The sequence below is a fragment of the Lampetra fluviatilis genome, chromosome 30 (assembly GCF_964198595.1).
Source record: "Lampetra fluviatilis chromosome 30, kcLamFluv1.1, whole genome shotgun sequence".
NCBI lineage: Eukaryota > Metazoa > Chordata > Hyperoartia > Petromyzontiformes > Petromyzontidae > Lampetra > Lampetra fluviatilis.
In genome coordinates this window covers 12,411,732-12,432,723 of record NC_136304.1, presented here as the reverse complement: position 1 = coordinate 12,432,723, position 20,992 = coordinate 12,411,732, and the positions used below count along the sequence as shown (strand labels likewise).

The 20,992-nt window shown below is 51.2% G+C and overlaps 1 protein-coding gene across 2 annotated transcripts in view; it reads left to right on the top strand.

Moving 5' to 3' along the window:
• INO80 (INO80 complex ATPase subunit) overlaps positions 1-12,739 on the top strand; it is a 99,274-nt gene extending 86,535 nt beyond the window's left edge. For both annotated transcript variants that reach the window (XM_078870646.1, XM_078870647.1), the window contains exons 29-37: positions 703-797; positions 978-1,050; positions 3,524-3,682; positions 4,675-4,777; positions 5,154-5,248; positions 6,356-6,502; positions 7,416-7,557; positions 9,812-10,078; positions 11,322-12,739. In XM_078870646.1, coding sequence (XP_078726772.1) covers positions 703-797; positions 978-1,050; positions 3,524-3,682; positions 4,675-4,777; positions 5,154-5,248; positions 6,356-6,502; positions 7,416-7,557; positions 9,812-10,078; positions 11,322-11,560 — 1,320 coding nt within the window. In that variant the 3' untranslated portion in view covers positions 11,561-12,739. The remainder of the gene's footprint in view (positions 1-702; positions 798-977; positions 1,051-3,523; positions 3,683-4,674; positions 4,778-5,153; positions 5,249-6,355; positions 6,503-7,415; positions 7,558-9,811; positions 10,079-11,321) is intronic.
• The last annotated feature ends 8,253 nt before the right edge of the window (positions 12,740-20,992 follow it).

The window sequence follows — 20,992 nt, the reverse complement described above, 5'->3', positions numbered from 1 at the left end:
AACGACTGCATTAAATTTGTATTTGCACTTCCTCTTCCTGACGAAGTATTATTCTCTATAAAAGTGTGACGTAGTTTGACTTCCGGTTCTTATGTTTAACATCATAATATAATCTATACTATAAATAAAAGGTGACCTTAATAAATTTAAATAATAAAAAAGTTAATAATGAAAAATTAGTGTTATAACAATTCTATTTAATTAAGTAGAACGTGTTTATATTTATTTAAAGTTGAGCATTTATACGTGACGTCACATTTCTAAAACCCCCCCACCTCACACATCGTCACAAATGTCTGACCCCCCTCCCCCCCCTAGGTGCGTGACGTCATTTATGGACAGCCCCTATGTCCCCAGTGAAAACCCTTGTGATGGGACCAAGTGTAACCACAGCACTTAAACTGGCATCTCCTACCAAATGTTCCCATCAGGGGTCATTCATTTGACTCAGTTCAACCTTAATCATACTTTGACCTCATGACATGGTTATTGCGAGCCTACCACAAATAATGCGAGCTGATCAAAGATCTTCTCACGTAAATATACACTCCTGAAAAGTTTTTAACAGTGGGGTTCTGAGTTGTTGCATTTTCTGTCACCGAACCCTGTGGTGTTGCAATATCTAGAGGGCCTGGACTTTGACTGAGCCGAACGGAGTCGTTGTTGTTGATGGCGCCGCTTGTTCCGTCCCGCGTGGTGCAGGAGTACATGGTGTACCGCAACCACACGTACATCCGCCTTGACGGCTCCTCAAAGATCTCCGAGCGCAGGGATATGGTGGCCGACTTCCAGACCAGGTACCCCCGTCATATCGTCATTACCGGTCTCCCTACGAAGTGCTGTTTTTTTTCTTGTGAAGCACCCTAGGGATGGATTGATGTTGCCATTTCACTCGCGTTAAAGCGCTCGCGCATTGGCGGAGCAGTGCGCTGAGTGGACAGAGCGTCCCCGTGACGGACCGATGCATCTCCCCGCAGATCGGACATCTTCGTGTTTCTGCTGAGCACGCGGGCGGGTGGCCTGGGCATCAATCTGACGGCCGCAGACACGGTATGAGCTTCCCCGGCGCTCGGGGGGTTCACAGCGATTTCCCGGCGCGGAGGGCCTCAACGCTCTCTCTCTCGTGAATCGAACTGCGTCAGCAACTTGGCATTCTCCAGCCGTCTTCCTCTCGATTCCGGCGTAGAGATTAACCACGTCACCGGCGCGGTGATATGGCCTGGCGGTTGTCGTAGAGGTTCACGGTTTTAATCTAGCAGCCGCCCTGAATATTGTTGTGGGTGTAATAACCACGATAATACTACACACCATCTGCTTCACAGTGGATGTTAAAGATCCCCTCGACATCAAGTGCAAGAGTAGGCCATAGTGTGCCAGCGGCGTCGCGATTTAAATTAGCCAAATAACATATTTACCTGAAAATTGCGCAATTTTGATTACACAAAGCACACCCCCCACCCGCTACTGGCAGGCTAATACCTGTTTGCAGGCCAGATGCTGAGTCACATTGCACCTAGAGGGACAGTTGCCACTGGGGGGGGGTGCCTTTACGATTGTTTGAGATGAGTTATAATGTGCTGAGTCACACTGGCTGGTGTATATAAAAAACACAGCAATATCATTATTAATACATTGTCATTTATTGTCATATTTTAGATTTGTTGCCGTGTAGAACTATGATCCTTATGCAAATGCAATTATTGACTTTGGAAAGGGCATTGACTTGCCTTTCAGAGGGCTATAAGATGTAGATTGAGAACATATTTTAGTTGATTTTGGAATGCCTCAAAAAGGGGCCAGTCGGGCCAGCCTCAAAACAGGGATGGCCTTGATAATTGGTTCTTTACCCTTCTATCTGGCGTCATCTGGTCCAACCCATATGAGACTAGGCTCTAAGGAAAGCTGTCTCGGGTGTGGATCAATCAACTTTAAGGACAGTGCACATTATCAGAGTTATGTTCTTTTGTTTGTATTATGACTGCAGGTATTGCGGTCTATGCAAACATGACTCCTTGTAAAAAGGTGTCAGTTTTGTTGCCAGATAGAAGGGTAAAGAACCAATTATCATATTTTTACTGGCAAATGAGGTTCCCATAGTGTAGATGCTTGCCCCGAGCTCTCATACTCTGATGGTGCATTGTCTTTGAGTTGTGCGCCTTTTGGCGTCATCTGGTCCAACCCATATGAGACTAGGCTCTAAGGAAAGCTGTCTCGGGTGTGGATCAATCAACTTTAAGGACAGTGCACATTATCAGAGTTATGTTCTTTTGTTTGTATTATGACTGCAGGTATTGCGGTCTATGCAAACATGACTCCTTGTAAAAAGGTGTCAGTTTTGTTGCCAGATAGAAGGGTAAAGAACCAATTATCATATTTTTACTGGCAAATGAGGTTCCCATAGTGTAGATGCTTGCCCGAGCTCTCATACTCTGATGGTGCATTGTCTTTGAGTTGTGCGCCTTTTGGCGTCATCTGGTCCAACCCATATGAGACTAGGCTCTAAGGAAAGCTGTCTCGGGTGTGGATCAATCAACTTTAAGGACAGTGCACATTATCAGAGTTATGTTCTTTTGTTTGTATTATGACTACAGGTATTGCGGTCTATGCAAACATGACTCCTTGTAAAAAGGTGTCAGTTTTGTTGCCAGATAGAAGGGTAAAGAACCAATTATCATATTTTTACTGGCAAATGAGGTTCCCATAGTGTAGATGCTTGCCCCGAGCTCTCATACTCTGATGGTGCATTGTCTTTGAGTTGTGCCCCTTTTGGCGTCATCTGGTCCAACCCATATGAGACTAGGCTCTAAGGAAAGCTGTCTCGGGTGTGGATCAATCAACTTTAAGGACAGTGCACATTATCAGAGTTATGTTCTTTTGTTTGTATTATGACTGCAGGTATTGCGGTCTATGCAAACATGACTCCTTGTAAAAAGTTGTCAGTTTTGTTGCCAGATAGAAGGGTAAAGAACCAATTATCATATTTTTACTGGCAAATGAGGTTCCCATAGTGTAGGGATGGCCTTGTGGATGAGAGATTATGTTCAGAAGCAAATCATGCATTGGGGATTCCCAGCCCATTCACGCCGCAACATCTCTGGCTGTCTCCTGGGCCTAGTGAGCAGAAGTTTATCTCCAAGGCATTGGGCTGTGCGGTGTTGGAAACACTGCAAGTCCATGAAGAATTATCACTTGGATGCCTTGACTTTTGAAGAAGCCAGATTGTGTCAGGGCTGCGTTATTGGACAGTCGTTGCCCATGTGGGGGACATAGTTGTTTCCTCATGGTAGGGTTGCCACCTCTCCCACAGACCAAACCCACCCATTTCTCGTTCAGCCTGGGTCTATCATCAACACAATAACCTTACCAGATCTCAGTCCGAATTAATTCCTACCACCCGAACAGATACCATTTTCCAGACCGACCAGGTCAAATCTGTACAGGTGGCAACCCTACCTTTTATGTTGAGCAACTTGTGAATATTGGAACGACTAATAAGGCCGGGGGTGACTGCCCGCGTGCGCAGGTGATCTTCTACGACAGTGACTGGAACCCCACCGTGGACCAGCAGGCGATGGACCGAGCTCACCGTCTGGGCCAGACCAAGCAGGTGACGGTGTACCGCCTCATCTGCAAGGGCACTATCGAGGAGCGCATCCTGCAGCGCGCTAAGGAGAAGAGCGAGGTATCCGCCCGCCCCATCGCGCCCGACCCCCATTGCCCGCGCCCGCTCGCTCTGCTGCTCTCGTACCAGGCCGCTGAACACTTTCAGCCAAAGCCATCTGGCATAAAGCCCATTACTCCAGAATGCTTCCGCGACGTTTAGTCTGGCCATCGTTGACCCAGTCGTTTCCAATCTTTCCTCCGTGAAACTCTCAGTTGGGGGAGCAATGGCACATTGGTTAGCAATGTGCTCTAAACCCAGCAACTTGAGCACGATTCCCGGCCATAGCTAACATCACCATCGATATGTGAACTGGTCCTTGTTTCCTTCACCAACCCATACCGAAAGTGATGAAGTATGGTCAAACAACCCCCATAATTGACATGGCATGGGGAGGTCAGCAGTCAGCAGTGGACTGACAAAATTTGTATTTTTCTAATAGCTTATATCAGACCTAGCCATGAGTTCCTTTTCATAAAATATCCAGAGTGACTCACACACATGATTGCACAGCCATTCGGAGCACTGGGAAAGGTTTGTGGGGAATGTTGTCTTTGTCAGACACAACGTGTTTGGTTCATATTCCATTTGTTGAGACATCAGCTTGAAGAAATAGCTTTTTGCGTGTGTAAACACTGGTAATAAAAAAAGTATAGTTCGCCACTACATAATGAACACAATTGATTATACTAGTCTAAAACAACGGTTTAGTTTGCTATATGTACCCAGGGATTCTCTTTCCCATCGTGCACACTTGTGGTCATTACTGGCAGAAGTTCTTACCATGGTGTCCCATGTTGGTCTCAATGCGCCCTGGCTCCAAATAAATGGCAGCTGTACACTTGGGATGTGCAGTTGCTATCCACCACGGGGAGCTTAGCACCCTCTGCACTACGACACTTTTGTTTGATTCACTATCGATATATGAACGTGTCTGCACTGCCCGCGTCTCGTGCGTTCTCGCCCGGCTCACAAACATTTAACTTGAAACGGGGGAACCTCTCCGCGTGCAGATCCAGAAGATGGTGATCTCGGGCAGCAACTTCAAACCGGATGCGTTGAAGCCCAAGGAGGTGGTCTCCCTGCTTCTGGACGACGAAGAGCTTGAGAAAAAGCGTAAGAGCGAGAGGGACGGCGTTGTTGAAGCCTCTTGCTGCCAGCACTCACCCTGACAGTGGCTGAGGGCACCGCCTGTTTTATGGGCAAATGGCTTTGCAAAACCACATCTTAGTGAAAATAATTTTAAGCGACAGGCAGCGGCGGCTGTGTTTGCACGCCCTTGAGTGGAACATTGTAGAGGCAAAAACGAATTTCTTTCCCCCGCACTTGCGATTAGCATGGTTGGACGGTGCAAAATTAGTTCAACACACATACATCAACAACATACGAGGGTTGGTGATTCACATAAACTTGTTTAAGCTCCCACCCTATCAGTGCAGTTTGAGTGCTAGCGGGTTCCTGGAAGCACCTGTCGTTGGTGATGGTTGTACAGTGCGGATGCGTCAAGAAGAAAAGAAGCAGCAGGAGGAGGTGAGCCGCGCCAAGGAACGCAAGCGCAAGCGAGACAAGTACGCCGAGAAGCAGCAGGTGCGTGTCCGTGCGTGCCCGTGTGTGTCCGTGTGTGTCCGTGCGTGCCCGTGTGTGTCCGTGTGTGTCCGTGCGTGCCCGTGTGTGTGCGTGCGTGCCCGTGCGCGCGCCTCGATGGCGTGGCGGGCATTGCGTGCCCACCACGCCGTGCCACACACCTCCCCAGCAGCAACAACATTTTCCGTTTGTTTTAGAAAGACGTATTCCCTCCTTTGTGTTATATTTTAGTCTGTTTCTAGTTCAACATTTCTTCAAAGAATATTAGTCACATCAGGTTTTAGTGCCTTTTTCATCTGCAGCCGTTGAGAAGGTTCACCACTCGCCCTGTCTACACAACGCCCCACCCAGCGTGGTCCTCGGTGATTTGTGCAATCTTGATGCCTTTCTTATGCGCCGTCCTTAATTGATTTTAGTTTTGGGCCAAACTTACTCAATTTGATTTTGAGAACTGTTCTTCAACTCACCGGTGAACTGAAACAAAAACAAATGGCACATCGCACGCTTGTACACCACACAACCATTTTATGTTTTTTTAATGTGTCGGGTGGTGGAGGTTCTTAGAACACAGATTTTACCAGATCATTACGTGGCCTAACCCCATTAATAAATCATGAATCATCGTAATAGTGGCTGGTAAAGCGTACGTGCTAAGTTGCTTGTGTGTATATTGCATGCATTTTGTGCATTCATGCTGTGTTCACACTCTGTTGGTGCATTTTGCATTGCTGAGAAGCCATTACTCAGTTGTTACTGCAATAGTGCAGGAACAACGATTGAGGAAATTTGGTATTTGCGCCATCCTTATGGCACAAGGCTATTGTGAAGATGGTATGGTTCACATACATAGGAGCATGACGTCAGCATATAATGGCCTACAATTTTTTCGAATGATGTAATGGAATATTAACGTCCACTGTGAAGCAGGCGATGGGTATTTCACGGTTAACGCGCCTGCAGTATTAACCGTGGGCAGCCTACCGGATTCGATTTACGAACCTCGGCAAAATGCAGCGAACGTGCCACGGCGGGGCCTCATCACCACCTCAGTAACGTGTTGCCGGCGTGCCCGTGGGCCCCTGCTTGGTGGCGGTGGTGGTGCGAGAGCAGGTTGGGGAAGGGTATGGCAAGCGTATGCGGCTGGAGATCGGGGTGGCGCCCCCCTCGCTGCCATCTGCCGACAACTCGAACACGTCAGCCGAGTGGGACGAGTGCTACGTGAGCGTCGACTCGGCGCAGCCCAGCCCCTACAGCGAGGTGAGCGGTGAGCCGTGGTGAGATAGTGAGCCGCAGTGAGCTGGTGAGCCATGACGAGCTGGTGAGTGGTGAGCCACGGCGAGCCGGTGAGTGGTGAGCCCCGGTGAGCCACAGCCAGCCGGTGAGCGGCGCCAGGCCGGCGTGACCACCGAAGGCTGGCGCGAGCTGCGTGCGTGCGTTCGATCTGCAAGAATAAATGACGAGCGTTATAGTTTTTTTTTGCTTTGCAATCCTAAATTATTGGAATTAAAGATGCCGTTGCAGCGCTGTATGCGGAGTGTCCTTGTCATTGGCCACTAACGATTGCGTAACCAAAATGTAAATGAGCAAAGATAATTTTGCAAGTAATTCTGTGGTTGTTAAATAGAGGACTGCACAGCAATCCCAGCCACGTAAGTTCAGTACTGATCTGTGGACCCCATCAGTAATTAGTTAATGTCTCCATTTGGCCTGAGGCGACTTCACCCGAATTAATATTTAATGCAGTTAATCATCAGCATGGGGAAATAATTCTTAGTCTGGGCAACCATTTTAACTTAAAATTATTTTAAAATTAAAATGATATCAAATTAATGCAACATTTCCAGAATTTGAACTCCCTACATTAATTAAACAAGCATTCAGTGTAATTTTTCTGGTAAATATCAATAACATACCAGTAGTTCGCACACACTCAGTGGCCCCCAGTTCGATTCCCGTTCACAGACAACATCAGTGGCAGATATCTGAACCGTTCCTAGGTCTCCCCTAGGTCGACTGAGCCTTAAATTACTACCTGCTGCAATGTGTAAACATCGGATCGTGTGCCGTGCCGGCCTTAATAGGTTCCCGCCAACGGCTTTTGTCCCAACAGCCTGTTAAAGGCTACACGGGAGATATCTGGACGTGATGTGCTTGCGTGTGTATGGTTCAGATGTCCCTGGGCAGCGAGCTGCAGCCAGGCTCCATCCCTCCGGACGAGAGCAGCAACGACATGCTGGTGATCGTGGATGATGGCGCGCCGGCCAGCCACTGCAGCACGCCCACACGGAGCGTGGCGGCGGACCAGCCTCTCGGTGCGCGCGCGAGTCCCGCGCCTGCGTCACACACGTCCCGTGCCACCACACCTTCTGCGGCACACACGGCCCGTGCCACACTGCGTCACACACGTCCCGTGCCACCACACCTTCTGCGTCACACACGGCCCGTGCCACACTGCGTCACACACGGCCCGTGCCACCACACCTTCTGCGTCACACACGGCCCGTGCCACACTGCGTCACACACGGCCCGTGCCACACTGCGTCACACACGGGCCGTGCCACCACACCTTCTGCGTCACACACGGCCCGTGTAACCAGACCTACCGCGTCACACATGGCCAATCCCACCTCATCTACGTCACACACGGCCTGCACCACACCGACTGCGGCATGCACGGCCCGCACCACATGCACCTCTTTCCTGTGCGGCCGCCATGACTGTCTTTCTGCTATGCCGAGCACATGGCTACAGCGTGGCAATGGGCAGGAAACTCAGAAGGGAGCAGCCACGGAAGGAGAAACATAAATGATTTACCACTGTACACTACTCTTGGCTGCATTTTAATATACAGTGGTACCTCGGTATACGTCGTTAATTCGTTCCAGAAGGTAGACGTATACCAAACGAATTTTTCTCATAAGAAATAAAGGGAAAGGAAATAATCCGTTTCAGAGTATATTTTATATGGCATATTATACATTAATGGGGTTAAAAGAAATTGAAATAAAAATATAATTTAACGTCACTTTACCTTGCTGAGATGAGTTCAGAGCCTACGAGGATGGTGGTGAGGAAGGGGAGGAGGAGGAGATGTTATTTTTTGGAAGGAGAGTCCCCTTCCATAAACACTTCAGGAAGCTGAAATTCTGGGGTTTTATCTCTTTCTCTTTTCTGTCTTTTTTCTTGACTTGGGCCTGGTTGAGGCTCACCAGGTTTGAGTTTCACTAAAAACCTGTCCATTGAAGTTTGTTTTTGCCTTCTTCTAAGAATGTTCCTGAAGTGTGAAATTGTCTGGTCATTCCACACAATACTGTTACGGCTTGTTAGAGCCGTAACAGTATTGTGTACTGTACGCGGTGACTCATCCCGACCCATAAAAGTTCTAGCAAGCGCGTCGTATCCCAAGCAAGACGTCGTATCCCAAGACATTTTTTTCTCGTCAAAACACGACGTATACCAAATTCGACGTATTCCAAAGCGGTCGTATACTGAGGTATGACTGTATAGGTTAATGACTTAGGATTGCTACCAAATAATGGTTAATAATGTCTGGATACCTTCCGTAAAACAACATTTTAGTAGCTAATAACTTTTAATGAATATGAATATATGTCATGCTTAATGACACATGGCCGTATATTTTTGCTTTACAAAAACGGCGGAACAAAGCCGATCGTGAGAAGAAAATGGGCATTAATCAATTATAGAAAAGTGACATTATCGACTGGTCGGTTTCACATGCAAGTCAGGTAGACCGGCATAATTATGATCTCCGGGATTCAGGGTAAATACCGAGACTCATATTTTGAAATGAGGGCAACTTAAGGCCCACTGAGCTATATAACTCTCTTTCAGAAGCGACCTGGCCACAAATGATAGCCCAACAAAGTGGCTTCTCATCACGTGGACATTTATAGCAGCCAAACACTCCAAATGCATGTTTATAAATGTGGAGGGAAAAAACGGAGGACCCGGAGAAAATCCACACTACCACGGGGAGAACATGCACACTCCAAACATACAGGTGTCAGGGTCAGGATTGAATCCACGGCCTCCTACATACCAGGCGAGGGAAATAACATCTCGCCACCACGGCAAGTAAAATGAGCACGAATTTGTTGGGAAGTCAACATTGGTCGTCCTGTAGAGAAACCGGCCTCTACCATGGTAATGTGGAATTTCCACCACTGGCTCAGGGCTGCCAAGGCTGATGAGTGCTCCCAGGTTATTCTTTCAAGTAGGCAGACATTGACATTGCAATAGAGTGCTTGTTGCTCTAAATATCTTTGTTCCCACTATAAAAAAGGATGTACTCATCTGACATTCCGCCGAATAGAAAGGATCGAATGCCCTTTAACGATTTTGCGCCTGCAAAGACAGCTGCCTTTATTTGATAGATTGTCCTCTAGTCCTGTGAATCAAGATACGTATTCATGTTTTCCTCGGGTTCCTTTCGTCCAGTTTAGTAATTGTTAAGTAGTTTGAGGTTGTCTTGGTTCAACTTGTGGTAGTTCGTGAGAGTCACGTGTTGCGTGTGCGGTGCTTTGGCAACCCCTTGTGCTGCAGAGAATGCGGGGAGAGGCCTCCCCAAGGGCCGAGGGCTGGCGCGGAGCCGCGGAGGCCGCTCTCGGCAGAGCGAGGCGCCGACCACCACCACCGTCGCTGCCATCGGCGCCGCCTTCGCCGCCGCCACAGCGGGGCCCACCCGGGGCCGAGGCCGCAAGTCGACGACGGGCAGCGCGGCGGCCATGGCAGGGGCCATGGCAGGGGCGGCGGCCGCCTCTGCGGCAGCTTACGCAGCATACGGCTACAGCGTGAGCAAGGATACCAACGGTACGTCCGCCCCATCTAATGCGACAGCCCCCCGCGGTTTCGATGGTACCTCTGTAAATGTCCGTCTTTGGGTACCGCGCCATCGTCCAAGTGTCAACCTGACAGAGAATAAAGGGCATCACGGTGGCGAGATGTTAACTCCCTCGTCTGGTATGCAGCAGGTCGTGGCACCTGCTGTTTATTTGGAGTTTGCGTGTCTCCCCGTGGTCGTGTGGATTTTTTTCCGGGTCCTCCAGTTTTCCCCTCCACATGTTGAAACACGCGTTTAGTGTATAAGCCACCTTATTGAGCTATCATTTGTGGCCAGGTCACATCTGAAAAAGAGCTATATAGCTCAGTGGGCCTTACCTGGTAAAATATAAAAATTAGTTTAGTTATAAATGAACAGACACATATGCTCTTAATTTCTGCACTTTGTGTGGTTATTATGATTGAATGAACCCGGTGAGATCCCATTTAAGAATCTTTATCTCGTGCAGTATGTGTATGCGAGTGGCTGGGTGGCCGTACAGGTAATGTGATTGCCACTAGGCTGGTGGAGATCATGCCGACTGAGAGGCATTGGTTCTACTCTTCGTTCTCGTTGCTATGAGTCGCTTAGCTTCCTAGAAGATCCCAAATAATGCTGAAAAGCTTCGACATATGGAGGAGATATGCAGCCTGTCTGTACTGGGGCAAGGTGGGTCTCTTCGCCCTATACCGATAAGACATCATCATTGTTGAGGGCCGCCACACATTTGAAACCATTGGGGTTTGACAGTACGATGATGGGGTGCTTTCACATTGGTGTATTGTTGGGAGCTGCACGTGAGGGGCCGCACTAAAGGCGACCGTGGGCCGCCAGTGTCCTGCGGGCCTTGCAATGAAGAACATTGCCCTCTATGTTAGGGGCCCAAACTCGGCCCCCAATGAAATGGAACACCACCTTCTTAACTTGCCTCCTGGGTGGCACATTAATTGACATTAATTACTTTTAAATGCCTTGTTATTGTTTAGGTAAATCTAACATCGTCTGCACATGCATCACAACTCCCCGGTTTACCCCGGCAAAGAGATAATGCATTTCAGTCCAAACCCATTTTTCCTAAACACCACTGTTGCATTGACAGTGTGTGTTCCCTGGACCACAATTGTGGCCGGTGTTCCTGTGCTGTGCACTTGTTCTTTGTGCCACGATGCAGGAGCACTCAAGTGCACGTGTGGCGCGGAGACAAAAGGATGTGTGTTGTGTTTGCGTGGACAGGAAGCCCCCGGCAGGCCCCTCTGGTTCCCCCACCCACCTCCGCGACCGGGTTTGGTGGCTCCACATCCTCCCAAGGCACGACCGGCTTCAGCAACCCCTCCTCGCTGGCTGCTCTCGGGCGAGCTGCTGGCAAGCTACCTCCCACGATCCGCAAGTCTCTGCAGCAGCAGCAGCAGTTTTTGTCTCACGGAGGCCGCAGGCACGGAAAAAATCCTGCCAACACCTCTGCCAACCCGTAGAGAAAATACAAAACGTTTTGGTGCCAGACGAAGACTGTTCCAATAAAACGAGAACGCAGGTGGCGACAATGGGGGTCTAGGCAGCAGCAGTGCCATTGTTGGGTTTGTGATGAGTGTTGACTGCACCTGGCCCAGCTTTGGGGGGGCGGGGGGGGTACGCTGGCTGGAGCGGGAGAGGTAACGCGCCGCCTTCTACTCATCCCGTTGTTCGGCAAGTGACCGACAAACTTTACTCCTGCCCTCTGCAACAACTGCAAGAGGGGGCCCCGTGCGTAACGACGCAGAGGGGCTGACCACCTCTCACACCCAGACGACGGGAAGGTGGCACGTGAGCACCAAAGCCCACCCTAGTGCAACGGGGACCCCCTCCGCTGCTTCCCCCACCACTTGCAAAAGCTCGGCTGCTTGATCTTGGGTGGCAAACCGCACGGCCCACACATCCTGCAAGTTTGGTCGTTGGGCAATGTGACAGTCCCCACGTTCCTGTAAGAAACTGACAATACACAAACTGACCAACACGTACGTTCCTTTTTAAATAGATACAACCCGTTGGTTTGATTATGGCTGCTCCGTTTCGTTAACACACAGTAGTGTGCATGTGTTTTGGTGTGCGTGCACTCGCGCTTGGTGATGTCGGGGAAGAGGGGCGCGCTGCACACGGCCCCGGCTCGGCTCTGTGCTGGGTCTGCCGCTGGGAAGGTCCGTGTGCGTTACACGGAGTTACATGCGGATCATGCTTGGACGTCAAAGCAAAAAGGCTTTATTAAAATAACGTTCTCGCAGACACAGGGTTGATGAAAGGCCCACATTTTGAAGGGCTTTATTTTTTTAGCTGTAATTACATATAATATAAATGCAATTTGTAACAATGGGACAATTGTATAAAAAGCTTTGCCAGTGAGCCACTGTTGCTTATAAAGTATGAAATAAATCTCTAATATTATTCGTAGTCTTTGTGCCTGACTTGTCCACAATAACGTGCCACTTCGGACGGTGCGTCTACGATGCTCCAGTTAGGTCGGGCGATGACACGCAGGAGACATTGTGCTTGGTCACATGATCTTGGAACCAACTGCCTACAAAGCCACCCTACCCACATTCTACATAGTGAAGCTGTTCTTCATGGCTTTTGTCATCGATCAAGCAGTGTGCTTAGCCACCTGTTGATCTGAGTCACAACCCACTGCACAGGCACATCACTCCCTGCTTGTACATCACCGTAGTCGACCTGTAACACTGTTATTGACTTGCTCATATTGATGTTGATTGACCTTGAGAGCCCCCGCAAGATATGCCCAGCCTCGATAGACAACAATGACTGTGGAATGCTCGGCCCATTGCAGGATCCCTCCCGCGAGTGGAAGCCGCGTCCGTGAAGCGAGACTCTCCGCACCTGTGGCTCTACCCCTTCCCCTTTCAGAGTCCCCTGTGGGGGGGCCCCTTGCGCTCGCTCCCGCCGTGCGGAACGCAGGCATGGGGGCAGTGTCCCCCCTGATCAATTCCTTGAAGTGAAACTGCGCAGAAAAAAAGGCCTGTTATTCAGTCAACCACTGCGGGGGTGATTCCCCCAATTGCTTCGTTTGTTCAGGCCCAAGATTGCCGGACCACACCGTGTCCAGTGAAATGTGTTGGCTCTGCAAGGAAAGCTGTGGGCCAGCAGACAATAGATGTTTATAAATACTCTTCTCTGGTAACCGGTTGATTTAGGATACCACTTGTGGCTAGATGCCACGAGTTGATTTTCTTCCTGCTGCCAACCACTAATTTCCACTAACCACTACTTCTGCTAAGTGAACACTCAAGAACCTGACTGCATTTACAAAAGTAGGCCATTGTGTGTTGGTAGCATAGACCAAATTTTTTAAATCGGCAATCAATGATTGTTTTTAAAATCTTGCTTACACAATGCTTTCTTGTACATATAATTATCTGATTATTGTATTGTAATGGATCACAGCTGACCACCCAGGGCGTTTTGAGTAATGGGATGCAGACAAAACTCGAGTAGGGTTGTCAAGCGCTAACTGGTTATTTGTCCAAGAGGCGTGAACTGGTAAACCGATTGCAGTAGATTTGACAAATTAACGCCGTTGGTTCAACTGCCACTCCAGAAGATGGAATATAACCTAGACAGCTGTGGCAGCTGTCTTGGTTTCTCAGTTGAGAAGCTAAACACTTGACGATCATTGCTCGATACATTTCCATACGTGTGGCAAACTGTTCATCGGTTAATTTCCTTGCTCTTACCAGTAACACAAAACAAACTTTTACCCGCTCAACAAGAGCACTGCACTCGTGCTTGTTCTAGCTGCAGTGTCCAATTGAAACAATCAGAGGCCACAATTCCAAACTAGTAGCCTGGATCCATACTAGTGTGGTGAAGTATGGTCAAATATTACACCGCATGGCGTGGGGAGGGCCTCACCGGACAGTGGATTGACACCAAGGCCGTGTACGAATGTATCCGTTTGTAAACCTCATTTCCGCTCGTGACCAGAGTAACACCGTTTACAGACACACCACTGTCACTGAGGACTGGTGGAGTAGTGAGCCACTGGTTGAGACGTGTCACCCAGACGTAGTGACGAGAAATGTTCAACAACCTACGTCATCGGCTGTCTCCCGTCTCCTTCCAAAACCCGCAGAACCTTGACGTGTGCAATATATCTGTGGGGAGCTTTATGGGTGAGTGCAGCAGGGCAGTTTCCTGGCCGTGTTTATATAAATGAGCAGCCCCCAGGGAGAGCGAAAGGCCTGCAGATGGGACACGCTAATGAGCCCTGTTGAGGTTGAGGAGCTTCCTGTGTGCTATTGTTAAAGTGCTGGGAGGGGTGTGCACGCCGGGGTGAGAGTGTTACAAGTGTAGCGACATAAATGGTATCACTACAGTGTAGCGACAGTACGGAGGGAAGAGTGGTACTGTATGCGGGGTGCCGTTTTATGGCACCAGTGTGTGTACTGCATTACGGGGCTCACTAGAGGGCAGGGTCCGGGTATCACGGAGGTCGGGTCAGGACATGACAGCCTGCGTGAACCCGCGAGAGCATGTGACCAGACGAGGGGGCACGGGGACCCCCAGAAGGGGGTGAGAGGGCCACGTGGTAGGGACTGAGCCTCCACAAAGGATCTAGAAGGGGGCGTGGCCAGGGGCGGAGCCCGGTCCCAAGAGGGAGCTGGGCTGTTCGAACCGGGAATACAGCCGCCTTCAATTCATTCTTCAGTCTCTGCGCACGAGGACCAGGCAGCGTGTTAGCTGTCCTGGTCCCACCATATAGTGATCCCGTTCCAGTGGTTAGGAGCGGTGGCCACCACCCTATGTAGTTAACCCGAAATGTACATAGTTAACCCAAAATGTACATAGTTAACTTCGGAGCATTGCGCAGTTATCTGTTATGTCAACTGGTTCGAGTTGTGTTAGTAAATAAACGTGTTGCCTCCAAGACTCGGTGTGCGCCTATTTATAACCCACTACATCTGGTGTCAGAAAGTGTGAAATTTAGTGGTAACCTAGTATTGTGAAATATTCACGAGAAAAAGACAGTTTACCAAGACATCTTCGGATGACGAGGACGAAGAGGGGTTGATTCTCCAGACAGCCCCGGGTGTTGTAATCTCGGAGATGGTGTACGTGGGAGCCCAGTTGGCGGAACAGCGAGAGGAGCCCGACCTCGCCGCGCCGCCAAAGCCCATGAAAATGCGTCGATCGCGGAGCGCCCGCCTCGTGGACTTGTTAACGGCCACCGTATTAGCAGCCGAAATGGGGCTGGAGGAGCCGCTGTAGAGGGACGGCGGGCCGCCGCTGCGGGGAGACGACCACGAGGCCGCCATTTCCTGCACGTGGGAAACCACGATCACGCAGCCCGCGCTCGCGGCCGCCATTTTAGCGGATGCGGGGGAATCCCCGGCTGCTCAGCCCGCGTGCGCGTGCCTACTATTTCAGCGGACGCACAGGAAACAACGATTTTGCAGCCCGCACGCGCAGATGACACAACATCGACCATCGCGGGACGGCGTGATTCGCTCGACGTTTTTCCCGCCAAAACAACATGCGGAGGTGCCAGCTTTGAAAAAGACCCTTCCCTGCGTTAAGGAGTTCACCGCTGCAGGGTTTGATTTGGCGCCATTCCGTCGCCGGTTCACAGCCACCTGCGACTTAGCGGGGTGGACGGACGCGGAGGCGCTGCGAGCATTGCTGACTACCCTCGACGACGACGCCCTGGGTGCTTTGTACGCCATCCCGCCAAAAGATCGTGAGATGCTCCAGCAGGCACTTGCGCAGATGGCGGGAATTTTTGACAAGCCATCTAACATGCGACATAAGTTCGTTGCGCGAAGGCGGGGGTAGGTGGAGACGCCCCTTGACTTTCGCAGCGCGCTTGTGTCGCTGGCGCAGGCTGCCTACCCGAGGATGGATGCTGACAGCTTGGACTCTGGTCCTCGAGCGGTTGTTGGGGTTGGCGCGGGACATCAGAAAGTCGTTCTTCCCACCACGGAGGACGACAGACTGTCTTTGCTATGCATAGCGCGATGCCTGCAAACGTTGGGCGGAGGTGGCGGCATGCATCGGTTCGCCCGCGGCGGTGGGGGCACCCGAAGATGCCCAGCCTTCACAGATCTGCGAGTCGCTCGACGGCGACAAGTGGCTCAGGGTCGACGACAGCCGGAGACGGCTGAAGGACACTCGGAGGGGGACCTTCTCCCCGACCATCTGCTATAGATGCGGTCTACTGGGCCACATCTCCAAGAGCTGCTGCGCCGAACGGGAAGGACCACACAAATCATCATCCTCCTCCGGGTCGTCCTCCACCCCGTCGGGCCCGCAGGCGAGTAGCGACAAACCACACACCTGGTCCTTGCATCCACTTCACCCACCTCATTTGCGCGTCGCGTCCATTTCGCGAGTCGTACGGTCGGGTCAGGTCGGGTTGCGGAGTGTGTTAAACAGCTTGTGGGGAACGATGGGTGGCCGCGGCAAAACAGCGAGTGGTCGGCACTGGGCCACCGCGTTGTCACCACGGCGGCTTCGTTTGGCCATCATTGGCACCGTTCAGGGCGTGGAGGTGGGATGTTGATTGACACGGGTGTGTCCGCCACCATGATTTGCTCGCTGTGTCCCGTTGCGGTTCTGTGTTTCTCGGCAAACAGGGGTCCCTGGGCATTGTCGGTCAGGTTTCGGCAGACGTGTGCATTGGTGACATCCGGATGACGGGGCCTGAACTTGTCTCTAGATCTCTCGTTGTGCCCTGTCTTCTGGGCACTGATTTTTTTGGGTAAAATGCCCTCATCGATGAAATGTCCTCATCGATCAGGGCTGTATCGAATTACCATCGGGGCGGTGGATGGCGGCGAGGACTTAAAATTCACCCCGGGGCCCAAATGTTAGTTCCCCTGTGACTGCGTAAACAGCTGGGGGGAGAGGCGACCGCTGAGGGAATTTTGTTGGCCCCCTCGAACAAGATGGCCCGGGGGTTGACTTTGATGGGAGCGCAGACTTTGGTCGCGAGGGACCAAGAACCCTTTTTTCAGGTTCTCAATGCAGGCCTAGAGACTTCCGTCATCCAGGCGGGTACGGTTCTAGCACACGCTTCACCCGCCGGTTGTGGGGGTAGGGATGGGGCCGGGTCGTGGCAGCTGTGGAACAGGGAGAGGGGCGCAATGACTTATTGGTGGACGCGCTTTGTTCTGAGAGCCCCGAGTTGTCTGATGCCCAACGAGTCAGGCTTCGCGCGCTTCTCTTAGAATTTTTCGACGTTTTTAGCGTTGCACATCCCTGTTACATCATCATATTGATACGGGGAACGCCGCCCCCATTCGTCAAAACCCCTATAGATTAAGGCCCAAGGAAAAAAATCACGTACGTGAAGCGGTCAACGAGATATTGGCCGCAGCCATTATTTCTCCGTCTAATAGCCCGTGGGGGGCCCCATTGTGCTTGTGAAAAAACAGGACGGAAGTCTACGCTTTTGCGTCGATTTTCGCAAGCTCAATTAGGTATCAATTGCCGACGCATACCCACTCCCTTGGATGGATGACTCCTGGGGTGCATTTTTTTTCCACTCTCGATATATTGTCCGGATTTTGGCAGCTACCCTTGGATGACGATTCTAAGCCTAAGATGGCATTCCGTACGCCACTAGGGTTGTTCCAATTTAACCGGCTTCCGATGGGACTCCATTCGGCCCCAGCCACATTCCAACGGCTTATGGAACTGGTATTGGTTGGACTCCAATGAGACGCTTGTCTAATTTACCTTGATGGGCGTACTTTTGATGAACAGCTGCACAGGTTGTGTGCCGTTTTCCTAAACATGCGGGCGGCAAACCTCAAATTCAAGCCACTAAAATGTCATCTTTTGCAACGATTGGTGCGATACCTCGGGCACATTGTCAGCGAGTCAGGGATAGCAACGGACCCAGAGAAAACTGCGTGTGTAGGTACCTGGCCGACCCCTAAGTCGGTGGGCAACGTACGAAGTTTGGTTGGGTTCGCTTCCTATTGTCGTCGCTTTGTGCCTGGTTTTGCCACCATTGCAAAGCCCCTCCACATTCTTACCTCTAAGGGACAAATTTTTTGATGGGGGAAGGAGGCTGCGTTTGTCCCGTTGCGAGACGGTCAGGTGAATGCTCCTCCCCTCCGCTACCCCGATTTTTCTCTACCCTTTATCCTAGACACGGATGCAAACAACACTGGGATTGGTGCCATCTTGTCTCAAGTAGTGAACGGCTTGGAGTGTGTGGTTGCCTATGGGAGTCGGGTGCTCTCTGCAACTGAGCAGCGCTACTGTGTAACGTGCCAAGAACTGCTGGCCATTGTCCATTTCGTCCAGCAGTACCGTCCGTACCTTTACGGTCAACGGTTTGAGGTGCGCTTGGACCACGCGGCTCTACAGTATGTATTGCGGGTTGAGCAGCCGTCCGGCCAACTCTCGATGGCTAGATGTCCTCCAGGACTACTCTTTTAGTGTTGTGTACAGAAAGCGGACTCGCCATGTCAATGCCGACGCTCTGTCGCAATTAACATCGAGCGAGCGCTGTGCGTGTCTTACGGGGTCAGGGCGGTGTAAACCCCCTGACAGAGGTTCGACCCCCACAGTAGTGGCATCAGCGGATGTTCCCCCTTCCGCCACAACGGAGGTGTGCGATAACACTATCGGCCACATCCACGTGGAGTGGAGTCGACTTCAAGTAGAAGACTCCTCGCTGCTCAAATTGCAACGCCGCGTCGGGCAACGGGAGCACGGGGAGGGTCGGCAATGGCCGTCCTCGTTTGTTTTTAAGGGGGGCCTGCTCATGCGGTGGGACGGCGAAGTCGCACCGTTATAACATCGTTGTGCCTACTGTTTTACGGGGTAGAATTATATGGGCCGTGCATGCCCAGGTGATGCACCTGGGTGTCCAAAAAACGCTGTCCACCATCCAGTTAGATTTTTTGGCGGACGACGTTTGTAACATTTTAAAAGGGTGCACAGAGTGCGCTCGCCGAAAACCCCCGACGAGAGTGGACCGCCCTCCATTGAAATCCATCCGTGTGTCTCGTGTGAATAAGTTGGTTGCACTCGACGTGCTCGGGCCGTTTCCAAACACCCCTCGGGGTAACCGATACTTGTTGTTCGGGGTGGAATACCTCACGTGCTGGCCGATGGCCTGGCCACTACCAGACCAGGCGGTCACGACGATCACAGACGCCTTCTTACATGGTTATGTTTTAGACAAGGGGGCCCCTGAACGCCTCCTGACCGACCAAGGCAATAATTTCTCCTCTAAATTATTACAGGAAGTATGCGATCTGTTGGGCACAAAAAAAAGTTTGCACCTCGCCCTATCATCCCCAGACTGATGGGATGGTCAAAGGCTACACAGAACCCTGATTCCATGTTGTGCCAACCAGTCAATGAGGGCCAGTCCGACTGGGACTTACACGTGCCAGGTTTTCTTGCTGCCTACAGATTGGTTATTCACGCTTCCACCGGGTTCTCTCGATTTTTTCTTATGTACGGCAGGGAGCAAGACTTCCCCATAGACGTTAAATTAAACTCGGAGCTGAGCTGTAAAAATATTACCGACCTCATGTGCCTCACTCTCAAACGGCTATCTGAGGCGCGGGAAGCATCCTGGGGAAATTTGACGTTGCGACAGGCTGCTAATGAGCGGCTTGTCCTGCTCCGCAAATCCATCACGAAGTGAATGCCGGGTGACAAAGTCTGGCTCCACTGCCCCCAGGTACCGGTGGGTAGGTCCCCTAAATTACACAAACCATGGCAGGGCCCGGTGGAGGTCGTGCAAGTTCTGAGCCCTCAATGTGTTCGTATCCAGTTCGGTCGCAGACAGTGGTTTGTCTATCCGGCACGCTTAAAGCCGTCCCCTCATCCCCACTAGCCAAGGGCTGGGTCTGGTGAGTCCGACGAGCTGGGGCGCGTGTCCATTGGGCCCGCACCTCAGGGGAGTTATGTTATCCCGCCCACAGGCTCCAAGCACTTAGCACCCCCGGTGCCACCGATCTCGCCGACCGCAGATGGACTGCGGAGTATGGAGCAACCGTCCGCCACCCATTCTCCGCCCAGCATTGTGAACCTTCAGGAGGGGCCCCCGCGACCCCCAGGGAGCTCACGCCCACCTCACCTGGGGGCCCGGCTACAAGGACTCGTTCAAAGACTGCCCCGTTCAAGTGACTCCCTTTCACCATGCATGTTCCTGCATCGTTTCGCTGCTTGTCATATTCCAGAGTCAGTTGGGTCATTGGCAGCACCTGACCCTTCTCGTGCTCTTGGGTGCGGACGCACACACAGGCGTAGGGACGTGTTTTTGTGTTGGGAGGGGTAACCGGGGTTGTGTACATTGCCAACATTGTTTTTATTATTGTGTTGGTGGTGTCCTATCTCTCTTCCGTCTCTCTCCACCCCCCCCCCCTCTCGGAAACTGTAAATTTATTTTTACTGTATTGCTCAGGCGTCGGTTATTGTTGTTATGGTTATGGGAGGCACACTCTTTTTAAGATTGTTGACAGCCGGGACAGCTGTGTTTTACAAAGGGGGGGGGGGTTATGTAGCGACATAAATGGTATCACTACAGTCAGGTCAGGACATGACAGCCTGCGTGAACCCGCGAGAGCACGTGACCGGACGAGGGGGCACGGGGACCCCCAGAAGGGGGTGAGAGGGCCATATGGTAGGGACCGAGAGCCTCCACAAAGGATCTAGAAGGGGGCGTGGCCAGGGGTGGAGCCCGGTCACACTGCAGCATTCCCGAGAGGGAGCTGGGCTGTTCGACCGGGGAATGAAGCCGCCTTCTTCGATCCATTCTTCAGTTTTCGCGCACGAGGACCAGGCAGTGTGTTAGCTGTCCTGGTCCCACCATATAGTGATCCTGTTCCAGTGGTTACGTGGTTAGGAGCGGTGGCCACCACCCTATGTAGTTAACCCGAAATGTACATAGT